The 21,375-nt window shown below is 29.6% G+C and overlaps 7 protein-coding genes across 12 annotated transcripts; 3 read left to right on the top strand and 4 right to left on the bottom strand.

Annotated features, from left to right (window-relative positions):
* Window positions 1-680: 680 nt before the first annotated feature.
* LOC114878062 (probable basic-leucine zipper transcription factor C) lies at window positions 681-5,776 on the bottom strand. 3 transcript variants are annotated; one of them, XR_003789696.2, is made up of 8 exons: window positions 4,144-4,441; window positions 2,906-3,078; window positions 2,726-2,802; window positions 2,520-2,624; window positions 2,358-2,441; window positions 1,603-1,825; window positions 1,165-1,506; window positions 681-740 (listed from the first exon to the last, which is right to left on the bottom strand). XR_003789696.2 is itself a non-coding variant. In XM_029191433.2 (7 exons), the coding sequence occupies exons 1-7, from the start codon at window positions 5,498-5,500 to the stop codon at window positions 1,248-1,250; spliced, it is 924 nt and encodes a 307-aa protein (XP_029047266.2). In that variant the 5' UTR covers window positions 5,501-5,776; the 3' UTR covers window positions 681-1,247. The 3 variants fall into 3 exon arrangements, 2 of the variants coding, with proteins under 2 accessions (XP_029047266.2, XP_029047265.2); XM_029191433.2 differs by lacking the exon at window positions 4,144-4,441 and adding an exon at window positions 5,498-5,776 and having other exon boundaries at window positions 681-1,506; XM_029191432.2 differs by having other exon boundaries at window positions 681-1,506.
* Window positions 5,777-6,344: 568 nt separating this feature from the next.
* Window positions 6,345-8,452, bottom strand: LOC114878064 (histone chaperone asf1). Its single transcript, XM_029191435.2, has 3 exons — window positions 7,903-8,452; window positions 7,498-7,613; window positions 6,345-7,372 (listed from the first exon to the last, which is right to left on the bottom strand). The coding sequence occupies exons 1-3, from the start codon at window positions 8,009-8,011 to the stop codon at window positions 7,001-7,003; spliced, it is 597 nt and encodes a 198-aa protein (XP_029047268.1). The 5' UTR covers window positions 8,012-8,452; the 3' UTR covers window positions 6,345-7,000.
* A 233-nt stretch (window positions 8,453-8,685) lies between these two features.
* LOC114878066 (selenoprotein K-like) lies at window positions 8,686-9,471 on the top strand. Its single transcript, XM_029191436.2, has 4 exons — window positions 8,686-8,886; window positions 8,989-9,070; window positions 9,145-9,219; window positions 9,284-9,471. Exons 1-4 carry the CDS (start codon window positions 8,868-8,870, stop codon window positions 9,375-9,377), a joined length of 270 nt encoding a protein of 89 aa, XP_029047269.1. The 5' UTR covers window positions 8,686-8,867; the 3' UTR covers window positions 9,378-9,471.
* A 45-nt stretch (window positions 9,472-9,516) lies between these two features.
* LOC114878058 (protein HBS1) lies at window positions 9,517-14,253 on the bottom strand. The gene is given in 10 exon segments (XM_029191418.2): window positions 9,517-10,268; window positions 10,355-10,560; window positions 10,638-10,833; window positions 10,908-11,137; window positions 11,213-11,547; window positions 11,549-11,769; window positions 13,519-13,560; window positions 13,640-13,939; window positions 14,008-14,073; window positions 14,161-14,253. Coding segments are annotated over 10 exon segments (2,094 nt in total). The 5' UTR covers window positions 14,204-14,253; the 3' UTR covers window positions 9,517-9,813.
* A 229-nt stretch (window positions 14,254-14,482) lies between these two features.
* On the top strand, window positions 14,483-17,183 carry LOC114878059 (cytosolic non-specific dipeptidase). Of its 3 annotated transcripts, none has more exons than XM_029191421.2 (7): window positions 14,483-14,573; window positions 14,929-15,040; window positions 15,215-15,665; window positions 15,737-16,165; window positions 16,248-16,721; window positions 16,794-16,931; window positions 17,041-17,183. In XM_029191421.2, exons 2-6 carry the CDS (start codon window positions 15,000-15,002, stop codon window positions 16,839-16,841), a joined length of 1,443 nt encoding a protein of 480 aa, XP_029047254.1. In that variant the 5' UTR covers window positions 14,483-14,573; window positions 14,929-14,999; the 3' UTR covers window positions 16,842-16,931; window positions 17,041-17,183. The 3 variants fall into 3 exon arrangements, with proteins under 3 accessions (XP_029047254.1, XP_029047253.1, XP_046141805.1); XM_029191420.1 differs by lacking the exon at window positions 14,483-14,573 and adding an exon at window positions 14,600-14,817; XM_046285849.1 differs by lacking the exon at window positions 14,483-14,573 and having other exon boundaries at window positions 14,847-15,040.
* Window positions 17,006-19,508, bottom strand: LOC114878061 (alpha-L-fucosidase). Its single transcript, XM_029191429.2, is given in 8 exon segments — window positions 17,006-17,152; window positions 17,323-17,546; window positions 17,674-17,892; window positions 17,967-18,188; window positions 18,191-18,328; window positions 18,408-18,659; window positions 18,785-19,079; window positions 19,400-19,508. Coding segments are annotated over 7 exon segments (1,431 nt in total). The 5' UTR covers window positions 19,068-19,079; window positions 19,400-19,508; the 3' UTR covers window positions 17,006-17,059.
* Window positions 19,096-21,312, top strand: LOC114878063 (ubiquitin carboxyl-terminal hydrolase). Of its 2 annotated transcripts, none has more exons than XM_046285851.1 (8): window positions 19,096-19,114; window positions 19,758-19,810; window positions 19,895-19,906; window positions 20,112-20,240; window positions 20,314-20,468; window positions 20,551-20,692; window positions 20,750-20,825; window positions 20,911-21,312. In XM_046285851.1, exons 2-8 carry the CDS (start codon window positions 19,775-19,777, stop codon window positions 21,066-21,068), a joined length of 708 nt encoding a protein of 235 aa, XP_046141807.1. In that variant the 5' UTR covers window positions 19,096-19,114; window positions 19,758-19,774; the 3' UTR covers window positions 21,069-21,312. The 2 variants fall into 2 exon arrangements, with proteins under 2 accessions (XP_046141807.1, XP_046141806.1); XM_046285850.1 differs by lacking the exon at window positions 19,096-19,114 and adding an exon at window positions 19,576-19,594.
* Window positions 21,313-21,375: the final 63 nt, after the last annotated feature.

Genomic DNA, 21,375 nt, shown 5'->3' with positions numbered 1-21,375 from the left:
TATCAATCAAATTTTTTTATTAATAGTATACAATAGTAGAAGTATATAACATTATACCATAATGAAAGCACTTTTCTTATAAAAAAGTATTTTAAATATCAAAGATCAAATTTAAGATTCATAAACTGATATTTAGTTACTATATGAAATGTCTGAAACTATAATGGCACATAAGTACAAAATATATAAGGCTATAGTTTCATATTGAAGATGTAATGTAAAGAAAACAGTACATATAAAGATACGATACGACCAAATTTTACAATTTTGTTCCATTTCACCTATTTAAAAAAATATTTATTTAAATGTTCGTCAAACATTGTAAATTTTGACACAGATCATTGATTTATGATATTATAAATACTGGTAGTTAACAAAAGATTATCTATAAACCTATCACATTTCTATTTAAGATTTACAAACACTATTATGTGTTTGTAAAATATTGAGCACTCTTTAATATCAAAGTAATTATTGATATAGTTATTATCGAGCACATTAATTATGCAGAAATATTATATTTTCAATATAGAAAAAATAGTCCTTTTATAGCTTACTCTATGATAAGAATATAACAACGATATGTTAAGTTTAAAAATCTTTAACGAACTATTGATATCAAATTATAACAATTAATAATAACGAGCAGAATTTATATTACTGCAACGTACGTTTTTTTCCATTACATAAAAAGACTTTTTGTTCACCTTTTTAATAATGGTAAGTCATTATAATCAAGACTGCAAAAAAAAGATAAAAATAAATAAAGCATAATACGTGTGGCTATAATATTTATGAATATTATGATGACTAAAGAATAAAAATAGATCATAAATTAATCTAAGAATCATTTGAATTATATCTGGCATGCATGTAGAACAAGAATATAAGAAACAAGGATAAAACGATTTTGTATTTTACGAAAATTTTTAATTTAAAAATCGTAATAGTCAGCTTTCTATATATTCTTTTTTTTGACTAGACCTTCTTTTACTTAAAAATTTTTTAATTCACTTGTTAACGTATGGGTTAACATTTTTTAACATCATGGCCTAATAAGAAATAGTGAACAAAATAACTGAATTATTAATGTAACATTTTGAGATTTTTTCTAGTTTCTTATATCGAGTGAACTTATTTAAATAAAATACGTAAAGTCTTTACCAAGTAAATTTTCACATTTCTCTCTCGTGGGGCATTTGCTTGATGCAACATTCAATTACAAATATTCATATTTTTTGAGATCATCAATCAATGTTGAGCAAATTTACATTCATAGATATCTTTGGAGAGATTAAAATGTTCGATGTCCGTACACGCTCTCTATCTTCACGAGCATTGCTCGAATCCGAGTTGCTACTGGTATTATTATTATTATCTTCTTCGTCATTTGTATTAGATGAAGAAGGGTTATTGGTCTGTACTAGAACTGTGTTCGTGTTATTGTCTACTTGTTCTACCTCATATTGGATCAGGTTGCCGTTAGTAATCTCTACCGTTAACTGGCTGCAAGAATACAATTACACAAACATTACATACATATGTAGATATGTAAATATAAAATTGCGAAATTCTAAAATGTTTAATATTTTATTTACTTACTCTTGTTGCCAAGTGTCCGATTGGACATCAGTGGGAGTTATTTCAACTACAGATTGCAACTGACCCGTTGCAGTCATATTCTCTTGGTTTAAATTATTATCATAATTGGGATTAGTACGAATCCAGCTCGGTGGCTTAAAACCGGACGCGCAAACAAGGTTGTTATTATCCTTTAAATTTTTATTATTGTTGAATGGTATATGTCCATGGCTTATAAATGGACCTGTAAAACACAAATGTGTAAAAAATCGTATGAAGCATTTGATTAATACCGTTGATGTAATCGAAGATTCTATACATGTTATTACCACTTTTTGAACAGCTCGTAGTTAATTCGGCGTTCAAGTAGGTAGGTATACTGTAATAAAATAATTGTGTTTTTCGTATAAAAAAAATTAACCGTTTTTATTCACGGTTAGTACTACTAACGTGTACATGAAACTGTTAAGAAGTGTGCAAGAAAGCCATGAAAGCAAGTTACAGTGCCTATGTTTCCTTAATCGAACAATTGCCGTCGATTTGTTGAAACTTCTTTTACCACAACATACTGATTACATATAAGACGCGTTAAAAAAAGAACTTCGGAAAAGAAATTTACCCTCAAACAGACGGCAAACTTTAATTTAATCTACTGACAATGAGTCATTTACAGTCACTACCTTTTGTGTTGATTTGCGATAAATAGTTACTAAATAGTATAATTATATGTTGTAATAGTGAATAATGATACTTATAAGAATTTTAGTAATACTCACTGCTTTCAACCGGTGGAGCACTTGGTTCCATCATAGAAAGGTCGCCACATTGTTCCGGCTTACTATTTCGTCTTTTTGACGCCCCTGAAACATACCATTATGATTATATTTTATTCCATAATGAATCTATAAATTACATATTTTTATTTTTTTATTACTTACTTCTCCTAATGTATAGACCAACAAGCATAACTAATAAAGAAACAATAAGGACGCCGCTAATTGTTGTCCATATGATGATTGTGTTAATATTTAATTTTCCTACATCTGCAAAAATCAAAATGACGACAAGAAAATGGATCAGTTGAAAGGTAACAATGTTAATTGAATGAATCATAATGCACGTATTATTTAATGCCTTTTCTTACCAGGGACATCGTTTTGAATATTTGTCTTCTTGCACACCCACGCCATTTCACCCGTACCTAGTTCTTCGGCTGTGTAACTATAAACAATTTATTTTATGCAATTTTCATTTCATTATTTGACGATTAAAGAATGTTATTCTATTCAATACATTTTTTACGACGTTGGCAAAGTATAGTTACCCAGAAAAACATGGTCCGCACTGAGAAGGATGTCGCGATCTCTTATCCCGATTTTCTTGCCGATTGTATCTGCTACATTGAGTGTAATCAACGCATCGTTCAGATACACGATAACAATATTGTTGTGCAGAACAATCGGCATCGTCATGACAAAACCCTTCCTCTATCGTAACCTACAAAATAAAAAAGAAACCAATTTTTAAATCAAACATTTACAATTTCGATCTTGTGATATCTGAAAGAATACACTTTCGAAAATGTCTATAAATTTTAATTTTGTCGTTTATTATACGTTATAAACATCATAACAATTGAAATAATATTTCTTAGTCTGTTGAAGACTAAATTACAATACAGAAAAAGGAATAGATCGAATGCCTGTTCGTATGGAGGTTTTAATTAATTAATCTATTTGTAACTAATTTAATCAATGAATTATTTAGTTATATTATTTATTAAAGTACAAAAGTGACGCGTAAAATAATAATTTCAGAAATAAATATCGCAATCTTCAGTTTTATTAGATTATCTGAGAAAGGGACCACAGTGGTACGCTCGGCATTTCCGGTTTAACTCTCAAGGTTCTGGATAGATCTCTGAGATTTCTACATCGGTTTAAAATCGTTTGTAATACAAGTTTCTATTTAATTTACTAAATAATTTGTTTAAAATTATTTATATTCGTGGAAACTGAAACGCAAATTGCAGTAAAGATTTTATATTACCAGGTTCTTGAAATTTTACAAAATAACAGAAAGTAATAGTATAAAATAGTATAATTTCTTTGTAGAAAGAAAAAATAGTTTAATTTTATGTTTTTTTATATTAATATTAATATCTAAGGATGAAAATAGTTTCCCGGTGATTGTAACATAAATACTTGGTAAAAATAATTTATAGGAGCTTTACGTTATGAAGAATATTACAAATTGTCGATATTATTACTATTTTATATTAATTGAACGAAATACGAAGGAATGATTCTGCAAGATTGGTGTTCCGCCATTTTATTCGACACCAGTTACCATCTTGGATTCCGTGCGTTCACCGTGTATCTTAAAATGGATGCTGATGAAATTCGATCATATCGTAGTCGTTACCCTGAGATTTCAGCTATGATAAGTTTGAATTTGTAAAGAACAAACTACTGCAATTAACACATTGAAACGTAAACGCTATTTTCTTGTACAAAAGTTCAAACAGTGTAATAATATTTGGTAGTACTAATAATCATTTACCTGTTTTTTGAGTTCAGCATCCATTTTGAGTATAATAGAAAAGTTTATCTTCAGATCTTTGTATCACGCACTTAAATTCCTGAATTTTTCTTGCAGTCGTTCAGGAATTATAATGAATCACGTTAAAAGGGGTCACAATGAACTACCGATTGCGACAAACGCTTAATAATACCAGTATAGTTATGATATAGTAATTGAAGCAAAAAAAATATTTTCTATATCAGATAACGAAATTGATAAGAAACAGTTTCCGATAAGTTACCGGTGAATCCATCAAATTTTATCTTTTGTCTAAATGTCTAATGTTTATAACAAAAAATCCGAAAATTTGATTTACCTTGAAATCGGTTAACGACATTTAGCGGTCAAAACCGCACCGTATATATAAACAAAGAAAAACGAAACATGTATTTGACTGCAAATTATTAAATAAAGATTGTTTTATTTTAAATTTACAATGATTATAAAAGAAAAGGAATATCGCTTTATCAATAATAGTAGGCAGAACATAAAAATGCCCGATATTATAATTGCTTCTTCACTTCTTCACGATATCTTGTTTCTATGATGGTTACGGAGATTCCCGAATGAAAAAGAAAAAATGGGGGTCGCATGACTCACCGTCGCGCGCGTCCAATGTGGTACCGAGAATTGTGGAACACATATTCCGGTTCTAGTAATAAGACCATGGTACGATTTACAAAATACTACGCATTAAATTATTTGATAATTATTTCGTTCATATACATACGTAATTTTGTATAAATGAAAGTAGATAAAGTGGTGTAAAATATTAGCAACAATTGCTGCGGTGATGCCCGTAACACAATTCGAAGGCATATTCACGTATGAAATACACAATTACGTATTAAATAAAACGCAATTTATAAATAATTTTGTTCAAAATCATCTGATCAAATCTTAGAAAGCATGATGAAATACTGGGAAAAGATTACGGACACATTTCTATCAAAAAAAGAAAAAGAAAGGGAGAAGGTGAAGAAACTGATAAAAGAAAAAGATCTCTCATTGAGATCGCACGATTTGACACTCTGTATTGCATTGTATAATAGCAATTATAATCAGTTTGTTCACAAGGGGCCCCTGTAGATATGTAAATGTGTATATATCGCCGTTGACATGTGTTCATCACTTTATATACAATTTGACACCGCAATCGTGTTCGAAATATTAAGGCAATCAACGATTATATGTATTCTTCTCAGCCATTTACATTAAGAAAAATATATCATATTAAATTAGATTATTTTCTCATACTTCACAACTGACGGGTAGGTAGAGAAAATTACTATTTTTTTGACATACTTAGCAAATTAAAAATTTTTTTACTTACCATTGGAGGAGATTATACGAATGTCCAAGAATTGGAAATGTGTATTGTTCCCGTAATCGTAATCGCATGCGCCCAATATTCGTCTCAAGATTTTTGACAGATTCATTCGTGCGCACACTTTCGCACGTAAAATACACCCGTACCGTTCAAAATCCACCTGTATTCTGAGGCTGTTGCTAATCGCTGGAACCGGCGTACACTGAACGTGTTCGGACCTGCTCACGACGAGTCAGGTGGTGGGGGTGGCGGCAGTGGTGTAGTCGTGGTTTTGCGGACCACCATTTCTCGTAAACAATAGAGAACAGGTCTCGTTAAGTAGTCTGCAGCTGGGGGAGAGGGCCAGTGTATGTAGTTTGAAATCTTATTGTTAGCGGGGTTGAAAATATCTATAAAAAAAATCGATACCTATTCAGACCTTCAACTCGACTTTAGTTTAATTTGTATTTCTTAAAGTTATAGGCACCGAAGTTCTATATTGAAAACCATCGTTCCTTTTGTATGGTCAGTTCAAAATTTTAATATAACAAATTGAACTCGTAAATGATTCTCTTATGTCCATTAAGATGCATGGTAGCCATCGACCACATGTAAAACGTTTCGACAAACTAATACAAACGCATCGTCACCTACATTATAAAACACTTTAAAGGGCCGTCTTTAGTAATTACAATTGTCAATGTCGACGTTGATTTATTTACGTATACATGTGTTTTTTACGTCACGTTTGGTTCTTATCTCGTACATATTTTTCATTATCAATTTATTTAACGTCACAACAAGTAAACAAGTATTAGGTTTTTACAGTATATACACGGAATCATTGAAGGTGAAATATTTAAAAACCAAATTTAATGAAGTAAAAAACATAATATGTATTTCTCATTTTAGTATATATGTACATACACTGATGAAATGGGAACAGCCTTATTTCTATCGATTTACGATACAATAATAAGCCATATTATAATACTTAAAATACTAAACACAAAGCTTTGAACATTTTTAGAATATCAGTTTTAGAATATAAACAGCTCTCCTTTTTTTTTTGTTAGTGTCCAGAGTCCAGAATTATTCATTTAAGACGTATTATTACATATTGTTGTTTTATGCTTTGATTTTAAAACATTTTTCAGCATATTTAGTTTTCTTTAATTCACATTTTTGTTGTTTCAAATGATATGTAATTAATAATTCTTAGTTGAGTTTCAATGCAAATAATAATGCATCAGTACTCACAATCAGTAATAAACAAAATTATTCCCAAATAAAGTTTAAATTATCACATTATCTATTTTTCAACATTATTATAACCTATAAGCTTATTTCAACAAAAAAAAAAAACCAATTAACATACACTGTCGGAAATTTATTATTTTCCATAAGTTTTTTCTTTCTTTGAGGTATCCAAATATATGAACCATTTGACTCTTTATTCCAGGCACTACTTCATTCTTCATATTATGGTCTGTGCTAGCTTATTCATCATTGGCAGTAAATTGACATTTACATTACTTCCATACTGTTGTGTGTGCTTTCTGTAAAACCCAAGGTTGATGTGGGGGCATCTTGTGATGTTTCTTCCAGGCTCTGTGGATCCATGCCTTCTGGTACATTGTTTGTTGTTGAACTAGCACTATCATCCCAATTTATTTTAAATCTAGTGACACGTGGTTTATCTCCTAAGATATTTCGTTGCACCTTATCAAACTGAGGCTGTGGCGGTGGATTTTCTCTAAGTTCTGCATCTGTGTATTCATTATTTATAAAGTAGCCAACACGTACAAACTCATGTCCTCTGTATGAACAAGTCAGTAAAACAACTGTAACACCTAATGCATCATTAACTGGAATTCTACTGACGTCTGGAGGATCAGCCTAAAATAAATAATAATTCAATGTACATGAAAAATGGTATTATTAAACACACTTTAATCATAATCTTAAACAATGGCTTTTATGTTACAATTTAAATTACAGATAAAATTTTGTTATTAACTTACTTGAAATACAAACATATGCCTCCCTTCAGGAATTGGACCAACATAAATTGTATCTAAAACTTGATCGAATTCTTCGGATTCGGCACTGCCGACATAGATCATCTTCCATTCTAAATCTGCAATTCCATTGTTATCATTATGATTAAATACAACTTATTTATGATAGAATGATTCATAGCATTAATTGTCAAAAAAATATAATCAAATCAATGGATATCAATCTTCTTTTTTATACAAAAATCATAATGATAAATCTACAGACTCGTCCTTGGAAAATTCATTATTAAACCGCTGAAGCTAACCTAGCATAAGTGCTAAAAATATTCAAGTATGTATTTCTTGTTCACAGTGTTAATCTAACTGTATACTTATATTTAAGAATAAGAATAAGATTAAATAAACTACCTTCTTTCAGTTCTTCGATACATTCAAAAGTAACTTCGAACTGAAATGGATTTAGAAACGGTGAAGGATTATCGAGAACAGCTACATTTGCTAGCTGAACTTTGGCCATCGTCTTCTTTGTTTAACCGATAATTTTACTGTAAGACAAGAATTTGACGGCAACAATTCTGAAAAACAGTTTATCAGATCGTTTTCTTTATATCAAATCTCTCACTTAATCTTTTATAAAATGAAGAATCTTGAATCAAAGGATAAACAATTTCATCACAACACACAGCTTGCTTTGGCGGCAAACGAACCAAAGGACGTTTCCGGTATTTCGGGGACTACCAAAATTTGATGTGATATTATACGCACTAACGTAAATTTCAAATACAGCGCGGATTTTAAGAAAATTTTGATGATTGATCTCATATGAATTTCGAAGATGAACCTACATTCCTTATTATACGGTTATATTTTGTTATTTAAAAGTCATTCGTTTCGCATTTCTAGCGCCTTTACTCAAAATTTTAGCGCGACGCGATTCGAATCTTTCTTCTATAATTCAAATTTAGAATATATAGTTTATAGTAATATAAAATATAAAGATTAAATATATGTGTCGATAAAATTTTAAATCACATGTGTATATTTGAAAAGTAAATTGTAGGTACATATGACTTACCCGTCCTCAAGGGTTATTTACAATATAACCGATGCAATGTGTAGAAATCCAAGTTTGAAAACCCAATATATGAACATATATGTATGTATAGAATACATACATATATATGTACATACATGTGTATGCGTATGAATTGGTATGAATAATAGATCCTGTATGACGTGGTGTTCAAAGCGTCAAAACACGAAAATACGTTTAGAGTGACATTGTATTTGTATAAATTTAATTAAACAAAATTTTTAATTCGACTAATTGAAAGATTTAGTAAATAAATTTGAGTACAAAGAAATCAGAAAATATGGTTTACATATCGAATGGTAAGTACCTTAACCTCTGTACGTTTATTAACATTTTACAATTTAACTTTATTTGAATAAATGTGAAATTCTATTAAATATTAATGTATTTCATTTTTTCAGATGGTAAGGTTTTGGACACAACTCCACTACATTTAAAAGTATTCAGATTCTTCACTGGTACAATTTATATGGTTGTTATGTTGTAAGTGATCTCTATCACTTTTTATAGTTATTACTTTTGTGAAAGATCGAAATATATTTTAACAAATTTAATAGTTTCAGAACATTGATCAATCCAGATATGAACAAACATGGAAGTGAATATACAAGAGATTATAGACCTGGATCTGGGTAAGAAGCGATATAAATATATTTTCTATATAATTCGTAATTAAAATTCTGTTTTCATATTTAGGCCACCACGTCCACCAACACGCAGATTAGGGAGACCTAACACAGGAAATAGTATAGATGTTCCATTTGGAGGATGTAGAAGTTGTGCTAGATAAATGAACATTCAGGAAACATGAGAATACATACAATTTTTATATAATTACCATAACACTATAATTATTATTATATTAAAACAAAATTAATGAGTTATTGGATTACAAAACATGGAAGTTACCTAGTGAATGAGTAATCAAATTTATTCCGAATAATTTTATTAAACATATTACACTAACTTCACGTTAAAAATGTTACAAATCATTATAAATATATTACACATTATATACTGACTATAAAAGAAGTGATCTTGTTATAGCAAATGAACCTATATGTACATAATGTATTGACATAATTTAACAAACATGATGATAATTTTTATATATTTTCAGCAATATGTAAGTGTAATAGCTGCAATTTAGTTACAGTACCAGATGAATATTTAAATGAATCTCTACCATTATAACACTAGGATAGTAATATAAAATTGTTATATTACTACTTGATTTTTGTAATCAGTCCAGCTGCAATAGTTGTCCCTTCCACGCGTAGCGTAATTCGACCTAACTGTTTAACATCTTTATATAATTCCATACAAACTGGATTTTGTGTTCTAATTTCAACAATAGCACTCGAATTTTTTGGTAAACAACGCGGTTTCTTTTTTATGGTCTCACCGGTAGTTCGGTGAATTTGGGCTATTAATTTCGTAACTACAGCTGGTTGTACTAGAGATTGTTGGTGCATCACTACTGGAAGACCTTTCATAATTGGTATTTTAACTGCAAATACAACTATATGCGCTTCGAAACATGTAGTTACAGGAACTGGATTTTGTGGGATACAAATGATATCACCAATTCCAACATTTTGTTGGTCGATTCCCGATAACGTTAACGAAACATGATCTCCAGCAAATGCGTTTGTTGTAGATGCTTCATCCACCTGCAAACCTAAAATTCAATCATATCATTTTCCCTGAAATATCTAAATATATAAAAGGAAAATTGAACTTGAGATGTACATTAGGTTCACATACCTTTAATCACAGCAGTTTCATTCCGTGGAAGTATTAAAACTTTGTCACCCAAAGATACCATACCTGTTTCCACATGTCCAGAAACACAAAATCCAGATCCTGTACCTTTAAATATATCATTGACCGAGAAACGGAAAGGTTTGTTTATAGGGCGTTCGGGACATTTAAAATTATCTATAACATCAACTAAAGTAGGTCCCGTATACCTGCATGATAAAAGATACTAATTAATACATTATTTTACTTATTTAACCATATTCAACTTTTGAAATAATAGTTATACCAGTTAGATAAAGATTCTTTAGGTTTGGTTACTATATTTTCGCCAGATAGACCACTACAGGGAACAAAAGGGATGTTATCTTTGAATCCAGCTTGTTTTAAAAATACACTCATTTTCTCCACTATTTCGTTAAATCTTTCTTTTGACCAATCGACAGTATCTAATTTATTTATTACCACTGCTAATTGTAATACACCTAAAAAAAAAAACAATTCATTTAAATAAATGGAAATATATAACTGTGTTATATAAACATTGTATATAAAATACCTAAAGAACGTAATAATAGTGCATGTTCTCTAGTTTGACCTCCACTATCAAAACCAGTTTCAAATTCTCCCCTAGTTGCATCTACAACTAATAAAGCCACATCTGCTTGAGTAGCACCAGTAATCATATTAGGAATGAAGTCTTTATGTCCAGGTGCATCTAATAAAGTGATAGATTTTGTCTCTGTTTCAAATTTAGAATGACCAATATCCATAGTTATTCCACGTTCCCTGTTAAAAGTATGCATGAAATAAATTCAATGATATAAATTACAAAGGTTTTGTTAGATCAAAGGTATCAATTACCGTTCTTCTCCTGTTTCGTCAAGGACCCATGCATAAGCAAATGACTGTTTTCCTATCTTTTTACTTTCTTGCTGATATTTGTGAATTAGTCTTGAGGGAACTTGGCCTAAATCACACAAAAGTCGACCTAATAGAGTGCTTTTACCAGCATCCACATGACCGACTACAACTAAATGTATGTGTTCTTTGCTATCTCCTCTTTTATCTTTATATACTTTTAAAACATCATATTTTTCTTCATTAAGTTTTGGCTTAGAATCAAAGTCGGGTGTTACATGTCCTGGTACTGGTGACTGACATCGGGGACTGTTTGCATTTGAAGAAATTGCCTTTTTCCTCCTTTGGTACAGTACGTTCTTTTCTCCTTATTTCTGGGCTATTATGATCAGAATATGGACTTCGAGAACGAGGACTCTCAACACGAGAATTTAGCGTATCTGTATTCTCTGTTCCACTCAAATCAAAACCTTGTACAGCAGGTCGTTTTCCAGCATGTAGAATTTTCACATTGGATGGTGCCGTAACTTGAAATGTAGGTTTGGATGACAATTTGTTACCTATTGTAAAATTTCTCGTAAACTATTGTTATTGTGATGTTATATATATATATACATATATAAAAAAGTAGGATGTAAAGATTTTGATATAAAAACATATTATTATTATAAATTCTAAAAGTACAATTTTAATTTAAAAAATTCCTAATCACCGCTTTAAAATTTTAATAATATTATGTACACAAAAATAACATATTATAGTAAACATAATTGTACAAAGAGAAATTATTTTTTAGTATTATATAAAGGTCCTGATATATATAAATAGTGGACTAGTACCTATTAGCACCTTGATAACCATGAGCTTCGCTCACAAGAAAATATAAGAAAATATTTTCATAACTGTAAAATTTCCAAAATAATTAAAGTTCTAATAGTTACTGGTCCCTTCTCTGTGTATTAAAAACCCAGAAGTTCAGGACTTTAAAAATAGATAGTTCCCACATTTTAGTACTATCTACCTTTAAAGTATTGAACTCTTTTCTTAAAACACCCGATTTTTCCATATATTCATGATTTCATATAAAATAATCAAAAGCTATATTTATAAAAATTGTATTTAAACATCGTATTTTGTACCGCAGAAACTTTATACCTAATTTAATCCATACATTGCAACATGTTTTGTCAAATACAGCTACATATATGGAATTGAAAAATCAAATTTTTGTATAGTTTGATGTTGTTCTAATTGAGATTTAAGAAGTGGTTTTTTCATTTTCCACATTCGACACAATGTTCTGCCAAATAGAGATACATTTCTTTTTGTATACGGAAGTTTAGCGTGTTTCAAACTACTTAAATTCAGCGTTGTAGGGAGCATTGCATATGGAATATCAGTATTTTCATTAGAAGTCTGTAAACGTGAATTAGGAATGACGTTACTAACATCTTTTAATGCTTTTGATTTTGTATCAGTACAGGTATCTACAACTAAGGATGTAGCTTCTTTCAAAGCAGAACTCAAATCAATAATCCAAGGATCTGGTGAGGGTGTTCGAGTACCACTCACATTTGTTGAATTTTCTTCTAATTCCATATTTTGTGATTTATTTTTAATATTATGATCAGTATAATTCCTTGAAAGAGCAAGTACATTAGATATACTCCTTTCAAGTGAATCCATAGAATCATCTTTCTCCTGGTCATATATTGATTCTAAATTTATATTTATTTTACTATCAAATGAATTTAATTGTACATTTTCTAAGTCATTAGACTTATCGTTTTTAATTGATAATTTTGGTATCACAAAATTTGTACTGCATAAAGATGCCTCTCCATTAAAATTTGTACTACCAATTAAATTAGTAGATTTTTGTAAATGGTGAGCTGTTAAATCAGCTAGAGATTTAAATGATACCGCGTCTAAATTATTTTTACAAGGGTCATTTGTAGAATTTGATGTTACTGAATCAATATGATTTGATATACATCCAGGTAAAGAAGAAGATATTATGGGAGAATTACTAATAGATAAAGTTCTTAAACTTTCTATATTACGTGCAAAACATGAATTCATATTAGAATTTTGAATGTTATTCTGTTTGTTAAATGAAAATTTTGGTATAACAAATGAAGTAGATTGTAGCTTAATAGGTGTAGCATCTTACCTTACCGACGGATTAAAGAACAGCACATGAAACAAAAGAGATCACAGGTCAAAAAATAATTATCAATAAAAATATGAATATAATTTATAAATATCAACTTGTTTATCATTTAAATGAATAGCTATAAATCACATACCTGAATAAAGTTCTAAATTATCCTTATGGCCTGTAGATGATTCTAAAAATTTGTTATTTAAATTAGGGTATAAAGATTATAAAAATTTATATATGTACTTACATATAATAGATATACATACCAATAACAGTTTTTGGAGGGGATTCTTTTAAAACTAAATCAAGTGCTACTTCTGCATCAAAATTTGATTTAATAATCTTGTTCTTTATTTCAGTTTCAGGAACTGTATCTCCTATAATATTCTTGATAGATTCCATACACGATATAAGTTTGGCTCTTTCTAATTCTGTAAGCACTCTTTCTTCTTCTTTAGAAGGTGACAAAGATTCCCTATTATCTTCATTGTCTTCTAGTATGTCTGGTTCCGTGATGAAGGATGCAATATTTTGTTGCTTACTCCGATCAAATAAGAACTGTTCCGCTATAATTGAAATTACTGAAATGTTTATACAAATCTACTTGTACAATTTTGTATTGAATAAAACTTACCACTAGGAGATACACAATAGTCATCTTCTACAGAATGTCCATACACCTCGTCGTAATTTTCATATTCTTTAAAAAAACGTATGTTAGCTTAGAAAACATTAAAGTATTTAAAGAACAATTGAATAATAATTTAACGTAAATAGTAATTTATACCTTCTGAATAATTCATGCACCGCACATCACGATGGCGAGACATTTCTCAAATTTTGTCAAATCTTGCAATAAGGATAAGTAAAAATGTAGCCTCTCTTTTGTACTTTATTATTTACAACCTCCCATATTACGCACAAAGCACTGAAAGCACTCGAGATTTCGAGATCAGTTCCGATCAATTCCGATACTGTATGTTGGCAACATTCATTGAGTAGAGTTGTTCAAATTTCAACTCACAATAATTCATTTTTACTCGACCTACAATAATATAACATGTATTGGTTTATATACAAACTTCATATGTGATTGGATGATTTTTGTTACTCTGTAGATATTACTGAATAAGTCAACATTGATAAAAAATTAAGTTGTTCAAACTGAAAAGATAGGTGAAGATAGTTATATATGTATAGGTAATTTCTCGCTATTAATGCACGTTTGATTTTATAATTTTATAATGTTTAATACATTTAAAATTAAAAAAGAAAATAGTATGTTTTGAAAATCTGTAAATCATAGTTGGGACGTTAAAATTGTGAATGTATTTATCAGTTCAGTGTTTAATTATATGCATTGTTATATACATTTTATTCAAGACAAAGTTTTTTAAGTTCTGTAAACATAAATATTTAGAGATACCTTCCACTATTTATCGAGGTGAAAATTATGTACATACTTATGTCGGCATATTTATATACATGCGTTTAGCGATAAGATTAACGTGAGGATAAACATTCCTCAGTCACTGTGTAGCGCTTACTTTTGCAGAAAATATTCTCAGTCTGAAGTGGATCGGACCTCGGTATTTTTCGTATTACTCTTTGATAATAGATAAAAGAATGGCATCAGAACTTCCACCTGCACTGAAAAATTTATTTAGGTAATTAAAAGTATTAATATATTATATATACATATGAACAGTATATGTGTACTTATGAATCTATATATCTATATACACGCCCACTTTAAATATACGCCGTATTTTTATATTCATTGTATAACATAATATTTTGATATTTCATGTTTAATTATTATACTTTTATTTGGTTTTCAGTTACATTGATAATCATAAAGTAGAATATATCAATAATTTAAAGGAAGCAGTAGCTATAAAATCTGTCTCAGCATGGCCGGATCATAGAAATGAAATAACTAAAATGATAAAATGGGCAGAAGTCAGATTAAAAAATCTTGGTGCTACTACAGAATTAGCAGATATAGGAAAACAAACTCTTCCAGATGGAACTCAGATCCCTTTGCCACCCATTTTATTAGGAACTCTTGGATCTAATCCAAAGAAAAGGACCGTTCTTTTGTATGGACATTTAGATGTTCAACCTGCATTAAAAACAGATGGTTGGGACACAGAACCATTTACTCTTGTTGAAAAAGATGGAAAATTATTTGGTCGAGGAAGTACAGATGATAAAGGTCCTGTACTATGTTGGATACATGCATTGCAAGCTTACAAAGCTATTGGAGTTGATATCCCTGTTAATCTTAAGGTGATTTAGATTATAAATAATTCAATAATCTTTTAATATTATCTCCTTTATTAAATCTTCTTTGATTAAAGTTTGTTTTTGAGGGTATGGAAGAAAGTGGTAGCGAAGGCTTAGATGAACTTCTTTGGGCACGTAAAGATACATTTTTGCAAGGAGTGGATTATGTATGCATATCTGACAATTACTGGTTGGGCACCACAAAACCCTGTATTACATATGGTTTAAGAGGTATCTGTTACTTTAATGTGGAAATAACTTGTGCTGACAAAGATCTCCACAGTGGTACATTTGGTGGTATTGTGTATGAAGCAGTACCAGACCTGATTTACCTATTAAATACATTGGTTGATGCGAATGGAAAAATTTTAATAGATGGCATTTACGATAGTGTAGCTAAAGTTACAGAACAAGAATTGGAAAGCTATAAAAAAATAGAATTTGATGTAGCTGATTTGAAACAGTCTGTTGGAGCCAAAAAATTGGCTCACAATGAAGATAAAGTATATATTTATAAATTAATTAATTTAATATTAAACGTTAAGTATATTTGATTGATATTCATGAATTTTATTATTTTACTAGATTCAGCTTTTAATGCATAGATGGAGACAGCCCAGCTTATCGCTTCATGGAATTGAAGGTGCATTTAGTGAGCCTGGTGCAAAGACTGTTATTCCAAAAAAAGTTATTGGCAAATTTTCAATTAGAATAGTACCAAATATGACACCTGAAGAAACCATGGAAAAAGTCAAAGCACACATAAACAAACATTGGGCTGTTAGGGGTAGTCCAAATACAATGAACGTCATTATGGGTCATAGCGGTAAAAGCTGGACTGAAAATCCCGATCATCCACATTACATGGCTGGTCGTAAAGCTACCAAACACGTATATAAAGTAGATCCTGATTTATCACGCGAAGGTGGATCAATTCCAGTTACTTTAACATTTCAAGAAGTAACAGGTAAAAATGTATTGCTGTTACCAGTTGGTGCCGGTGACGATGGGGCTCATTCTCAAAATGAAAAGTTAAACATTCGTAACTACATTGAAGGCGTAAGTATTTTTATACAAAAATACAGTGTGTTGTAATTATGGTATTTAAATTTGATGATACTTTTGTTTTAGACCAAGTTACTTGGAGCTTATTTGTATGAGGTATCTCAACTTGCATAAAGTTCATGTTATGAATATATAATCAAAACAAAGTTATTTTGCTTTATCTAATACATCATATATAAGTATAATTTCTGGGTGTAGGGTCAGGTAATAAAAATGTTATTTTGTACTGTATATGTACTTTTTTTAAGTAAATATAAAACGTATTTTTAATAAACGAATCATTGAAAAATCATTATGTTTTATTATGTTTCAGTATTATTAAATATAGCAGTTTATATCTGCTCTATTTTTAACACCCATGCTGGCTGACCTCTGTTAAGTTCTGCTGGTAGAAATACATTTAACTTTCCTTTATCTTGTTGCCACTAAAAGAATAAAAGTGGTATTAATTATGAATTGCATTATTTATGCTAATTTTTATGTTTATGGTCTATCGTAAAACAGAACGTTAAACAAGTCCGCTGATAACTGAAACCTCAGATACTGAGTCAGCAGATACGGAGCTCCGACTGTACTTTTAAAATTGAATATATACCTCGATAGAATTCTTAGATCCAAGTAAGGAAATTTGTGAGCCATCAGTGACTACCAGTGATCCTAAATGTAATGTATCATTACTTGGCCATTCCAGAATTATTGCGTAAATTTGTTTTTTATCTTTAGTGCATGTGTACCAAACGTTGTTATTTAAGGTATCATTTTGTGCAATCCAAGGTTTTGTATTATAAATAGCTTCTCCATTTATTTTTAGCCAATCGCCTGTTAAAGAAATTTTTTATTACAGTTTACTAAAATCATATTTTTGAACAGTAGTAGAATGCCGATATATCTTATCTTTAGAATGTAGATATTAACTTTGACTTTATAATTATAATAATAAGTATACCCATTCCACGCAGCCTTTCTTCAAATATTGGAGAAATAATACCATCTTTTGTTGGTCCAACATTCATTAATAGGTTTCCTCCACAACTTACAGTAACCACTAATTCCTTCACCAATTCTGGTAAAGTGAAATATTCTGATAAAACAGCATTTCTACGAAATCCCCAAGATTTTCTATCAATTGTCATACAGTTTTCCCATTTATGAGGTAAAAGTATTCCTAAACATTTACATAATAAATATAGCAAATTAAAAATATATGTACAAAATCGGATTATGAATCCTAATATTTACCAGGATTATAACGATCGCTACATGTATAAAAATCACCGTGATGGCACGGAATATTTGCACCCCATCTATCATTTACAACAACTGTGTCTTTTACAGGACTTTCATTGTACAACCAAGCTAAAAATTCCTTTGATTTCCAGTATGTATCTGGTGCTTCCCAGTCACCATCAGACCATACAACTTCTGGTTTATATTTTTCTACCAACTCATGTAATTCAGGGATAATCTTTGCTGAACAAAAATCTCAGTTGTAAAGTTAGTTTCTTTGTCAGATAAATAGAGAGGATTATACCACTCATACATGGAATGATAAAGACCAAATTTCAAATTGGTTGAACTTCTTATTGCACTTGATAATTCACCTAATTTCAAGAAATGATTATTAGAAATATAAAACTATTACAAAATATTTACAATAATGAAGTAAAGCTCAATTATTACCTATAAGATCTTTTCGTGGTCCTACATCTACAGAATTCCAGCTGAAAGAGTACTTTGAAGGCCATAAAGTATATCCTTCATGATGTTTGCTTGTTAATACAACATATTTTGCACCTGAGGCTTGAAATAACTCACTCCACTGAGTAGCATTGAAAAATTCAGCAGTAAAATCATGAGCAAAATCCTGATAGGTAAAATTTGGTGGATATCTTTGCTTCATAAAATCACTGTATTTGGTACTATCATGTTCTTCTAAAAATAATTAATTGAACAGTATTAAAAATGTGAAAAACTATATAAAAAAAAAGTTAAATTAAAAGATATAAAACAATGAACTATTTTACAGGTACTACAATTGATTACAAAAGATACATTACCCTTCCAATTATTCCAAAACCATTCTGAGCCAAAACTAGGAACGCTGAAGACACCCCAGTGAATAAAAATGCCAAATTTTGCATCATCATACCACTGTGGAAGTGGACGACTGTCTAAGCTGTTCCATGTTGGAGAATATTCACCTACTTCTGTTTCTAAGGGCCACAATGTTTCATACTTTTCTCTATCACTACTTACTGATATATGAATATATTCACTTTTCCCTGGCATATATAATATTGAGGAACTCAATAAAATAAATATTGGCAGATTGACTATCATGGCTGGTACTTACTGAAAATATGTAATTCATATAACATATTACAAAGGTATTTATACTTTCATCAAATAACAGATTAAAAATTGAGATAAAATCTAACATGAATATTAACTTTGACCCATTATATCATTTCTGATTAGATTAAACATGATAGATAATATTGAAGCATTTTATTGTTTATATTTATTTGATTAAAAAGTATCTATGCTTATTTATTGTTGAATTACAAAATAAGTTTTAAAATGTTAAAATGTTAAACCTATATATGTACTATTCAAGTATATTTAAATGAAATAGTGTTAACAAAGTATTTATTATATATTAAATATCTTACTTTATACAATGTATACAAAAAAAATTGATGAAACGTGTTAGAAAATGCTATAAACAAGAGAGCATTTGTCATTAATTGTTTGAAGTTTTCTCCTCAAAAAATCTTATCAGTAACCAATAGCATGTTATGGGTGGGATCGATATATATAGATATACAGAATTTGACTGAAATTTGCGAGGGATACAGTTGATAATAGTGTGTAAAATTTGCTTATAACTCTGTTTTAACACAAGAAATATGTTGTTCTGAATTTTAATAATTTATTGAACGTATTCATTAATGTAAAAATCCTCGTTAAAAGAATATTTATAATATAAATTTAAAATTATACGGTATTGAAGGTGCTGATATTTTGTAGGGTATATAAAATACATCATGATGTCTTGGATACCATTAGAATCAAATCCAGATGTAAGAATTATCTGAGTTTTATTAAAAATTTAAATATACATAGGTTTTTAAGCGTTATTTAATAATCTCATCTTTTTGTTTTAGGTTATGACAACGGTAAATCATCATGACTTTTAAATGTTGATATTAGTCACCGATATTATAATGTTTATATATTGCACTTTTTATTACATGTATATATTAAGTACTTAAATGTTAATGTTAATAAGATAACACATTTTTGTTTTTAAAGTATTTTATCATTAAGTAAACTTGTTGATTTCATATTATTTAATTTGATAATAAAACATATATTTTGTAGTTTTTACATAAACTAGGCGTACCAAAGGAATGGAGTATTATTGATGTTTATGGACTAGAACCTGATTTATTGGCACTTGTACCTAGGCCAGTTCTTGCTGTCATTTTGCTATATCCTTTACGTAAAAAGGTTTGAAATTTAAAGTCACATGTGATGTTTATTTAAGTTAAGATGTAATATCTAACAGTTTTGATATTTATAGACTGGCAATGGTTTAGAAAGTGAAGAAGATGTTAAAGAAAGTGATACAAGTACTCCAAGCCTTAAAGATCCATCAGTTTATCATATGAAGCAATATATTCATAATGCTTGTGGCACAATTGCATTAATTCACAGTATTGGAAATAATTTAGATCGGTAAGTTTTCAGTTTTAGAAACGTAGAAAGTAAATTTATTTTAAGGAAAGTCTTGTATATTGTTGTGCATTGTTATTTGTAGTATAAATCTGCAAGATGGTGTTTTATACAAATTTTTGAATGAATCAAAAGATCTTTCCTTTTCGGAACGTGGAGAGCTTTTGATGAAGTCACAAGATATTGGTAACACACATGAAGAATTGGCACATGAAGGACAAACAGAGGTACAATTCTCATTCTGTTTATATAATCATTAAACTATAATTTAAAAAATTTTGTAGGTACCAAGTCAAGAAACACCAATATACCACCATTTTATAGCATTTATCCAAAGAAATGGAGTTTTATATGAATTAGGTAAAAATTTCTATGTTAAAGAAATGTATCATACAGAATAGTATGAGAATATTACGATTAATTTGATACGTATTCAAACTTTCAGATGGACGTAAATCTGGTCCTATTGAGCATGGTGCAACTAGTCCAGAAACACTATTAGAAGATGCTGCACGCGTGTGTAAAGAATATATGGCTCGTGATCCGGAAGAAGTGTGTTTTACAGTTGTTGCTCTTGTCAATAGTGATGCAGAAGCATTTTGACTTAATACCTAAAATGTAATGTATACACTTTTTAAATAATTTATTTTCTATACTATATATATACATATACATTTGCTCTATTAATTTGCATTTATTAACATTTGCTTGTTACTATATTGTAATATGTGTATTATTCATAAAATAAGTACATGCTTATAAATATTTGTCCTACTATCAACAAATATAATTCTTCTTTTTTATGTAAATGTTTAATAACAAAAATATAAAAAATATTCAAATATTATTTGAATGCGTTTAGTTTTGAAAGTATTAATTTTGGTTTAGATCTTAATTTTTATACATGTAT

This window comes from Osmia bicornis, chromosome 5 (assembly GCF_907164935.1).
Source record: "Osmia bicornis bicornis chromosome 5, iOsmBic2.1, whole genome shotgun sequence".
Taxonomy (NCBI): domain Eukaryota; kingdom Metazoa; phylum Arthropoda; class Insecta; order Hymenoptera; family Megachilidae; genus Osmia; species Osmia bicornis.
The sequence above is the reverse complement of the archived record's forward strand: the minus strand, read 5'-3'. Positions and strand labels throughout refer to the sequence as shown.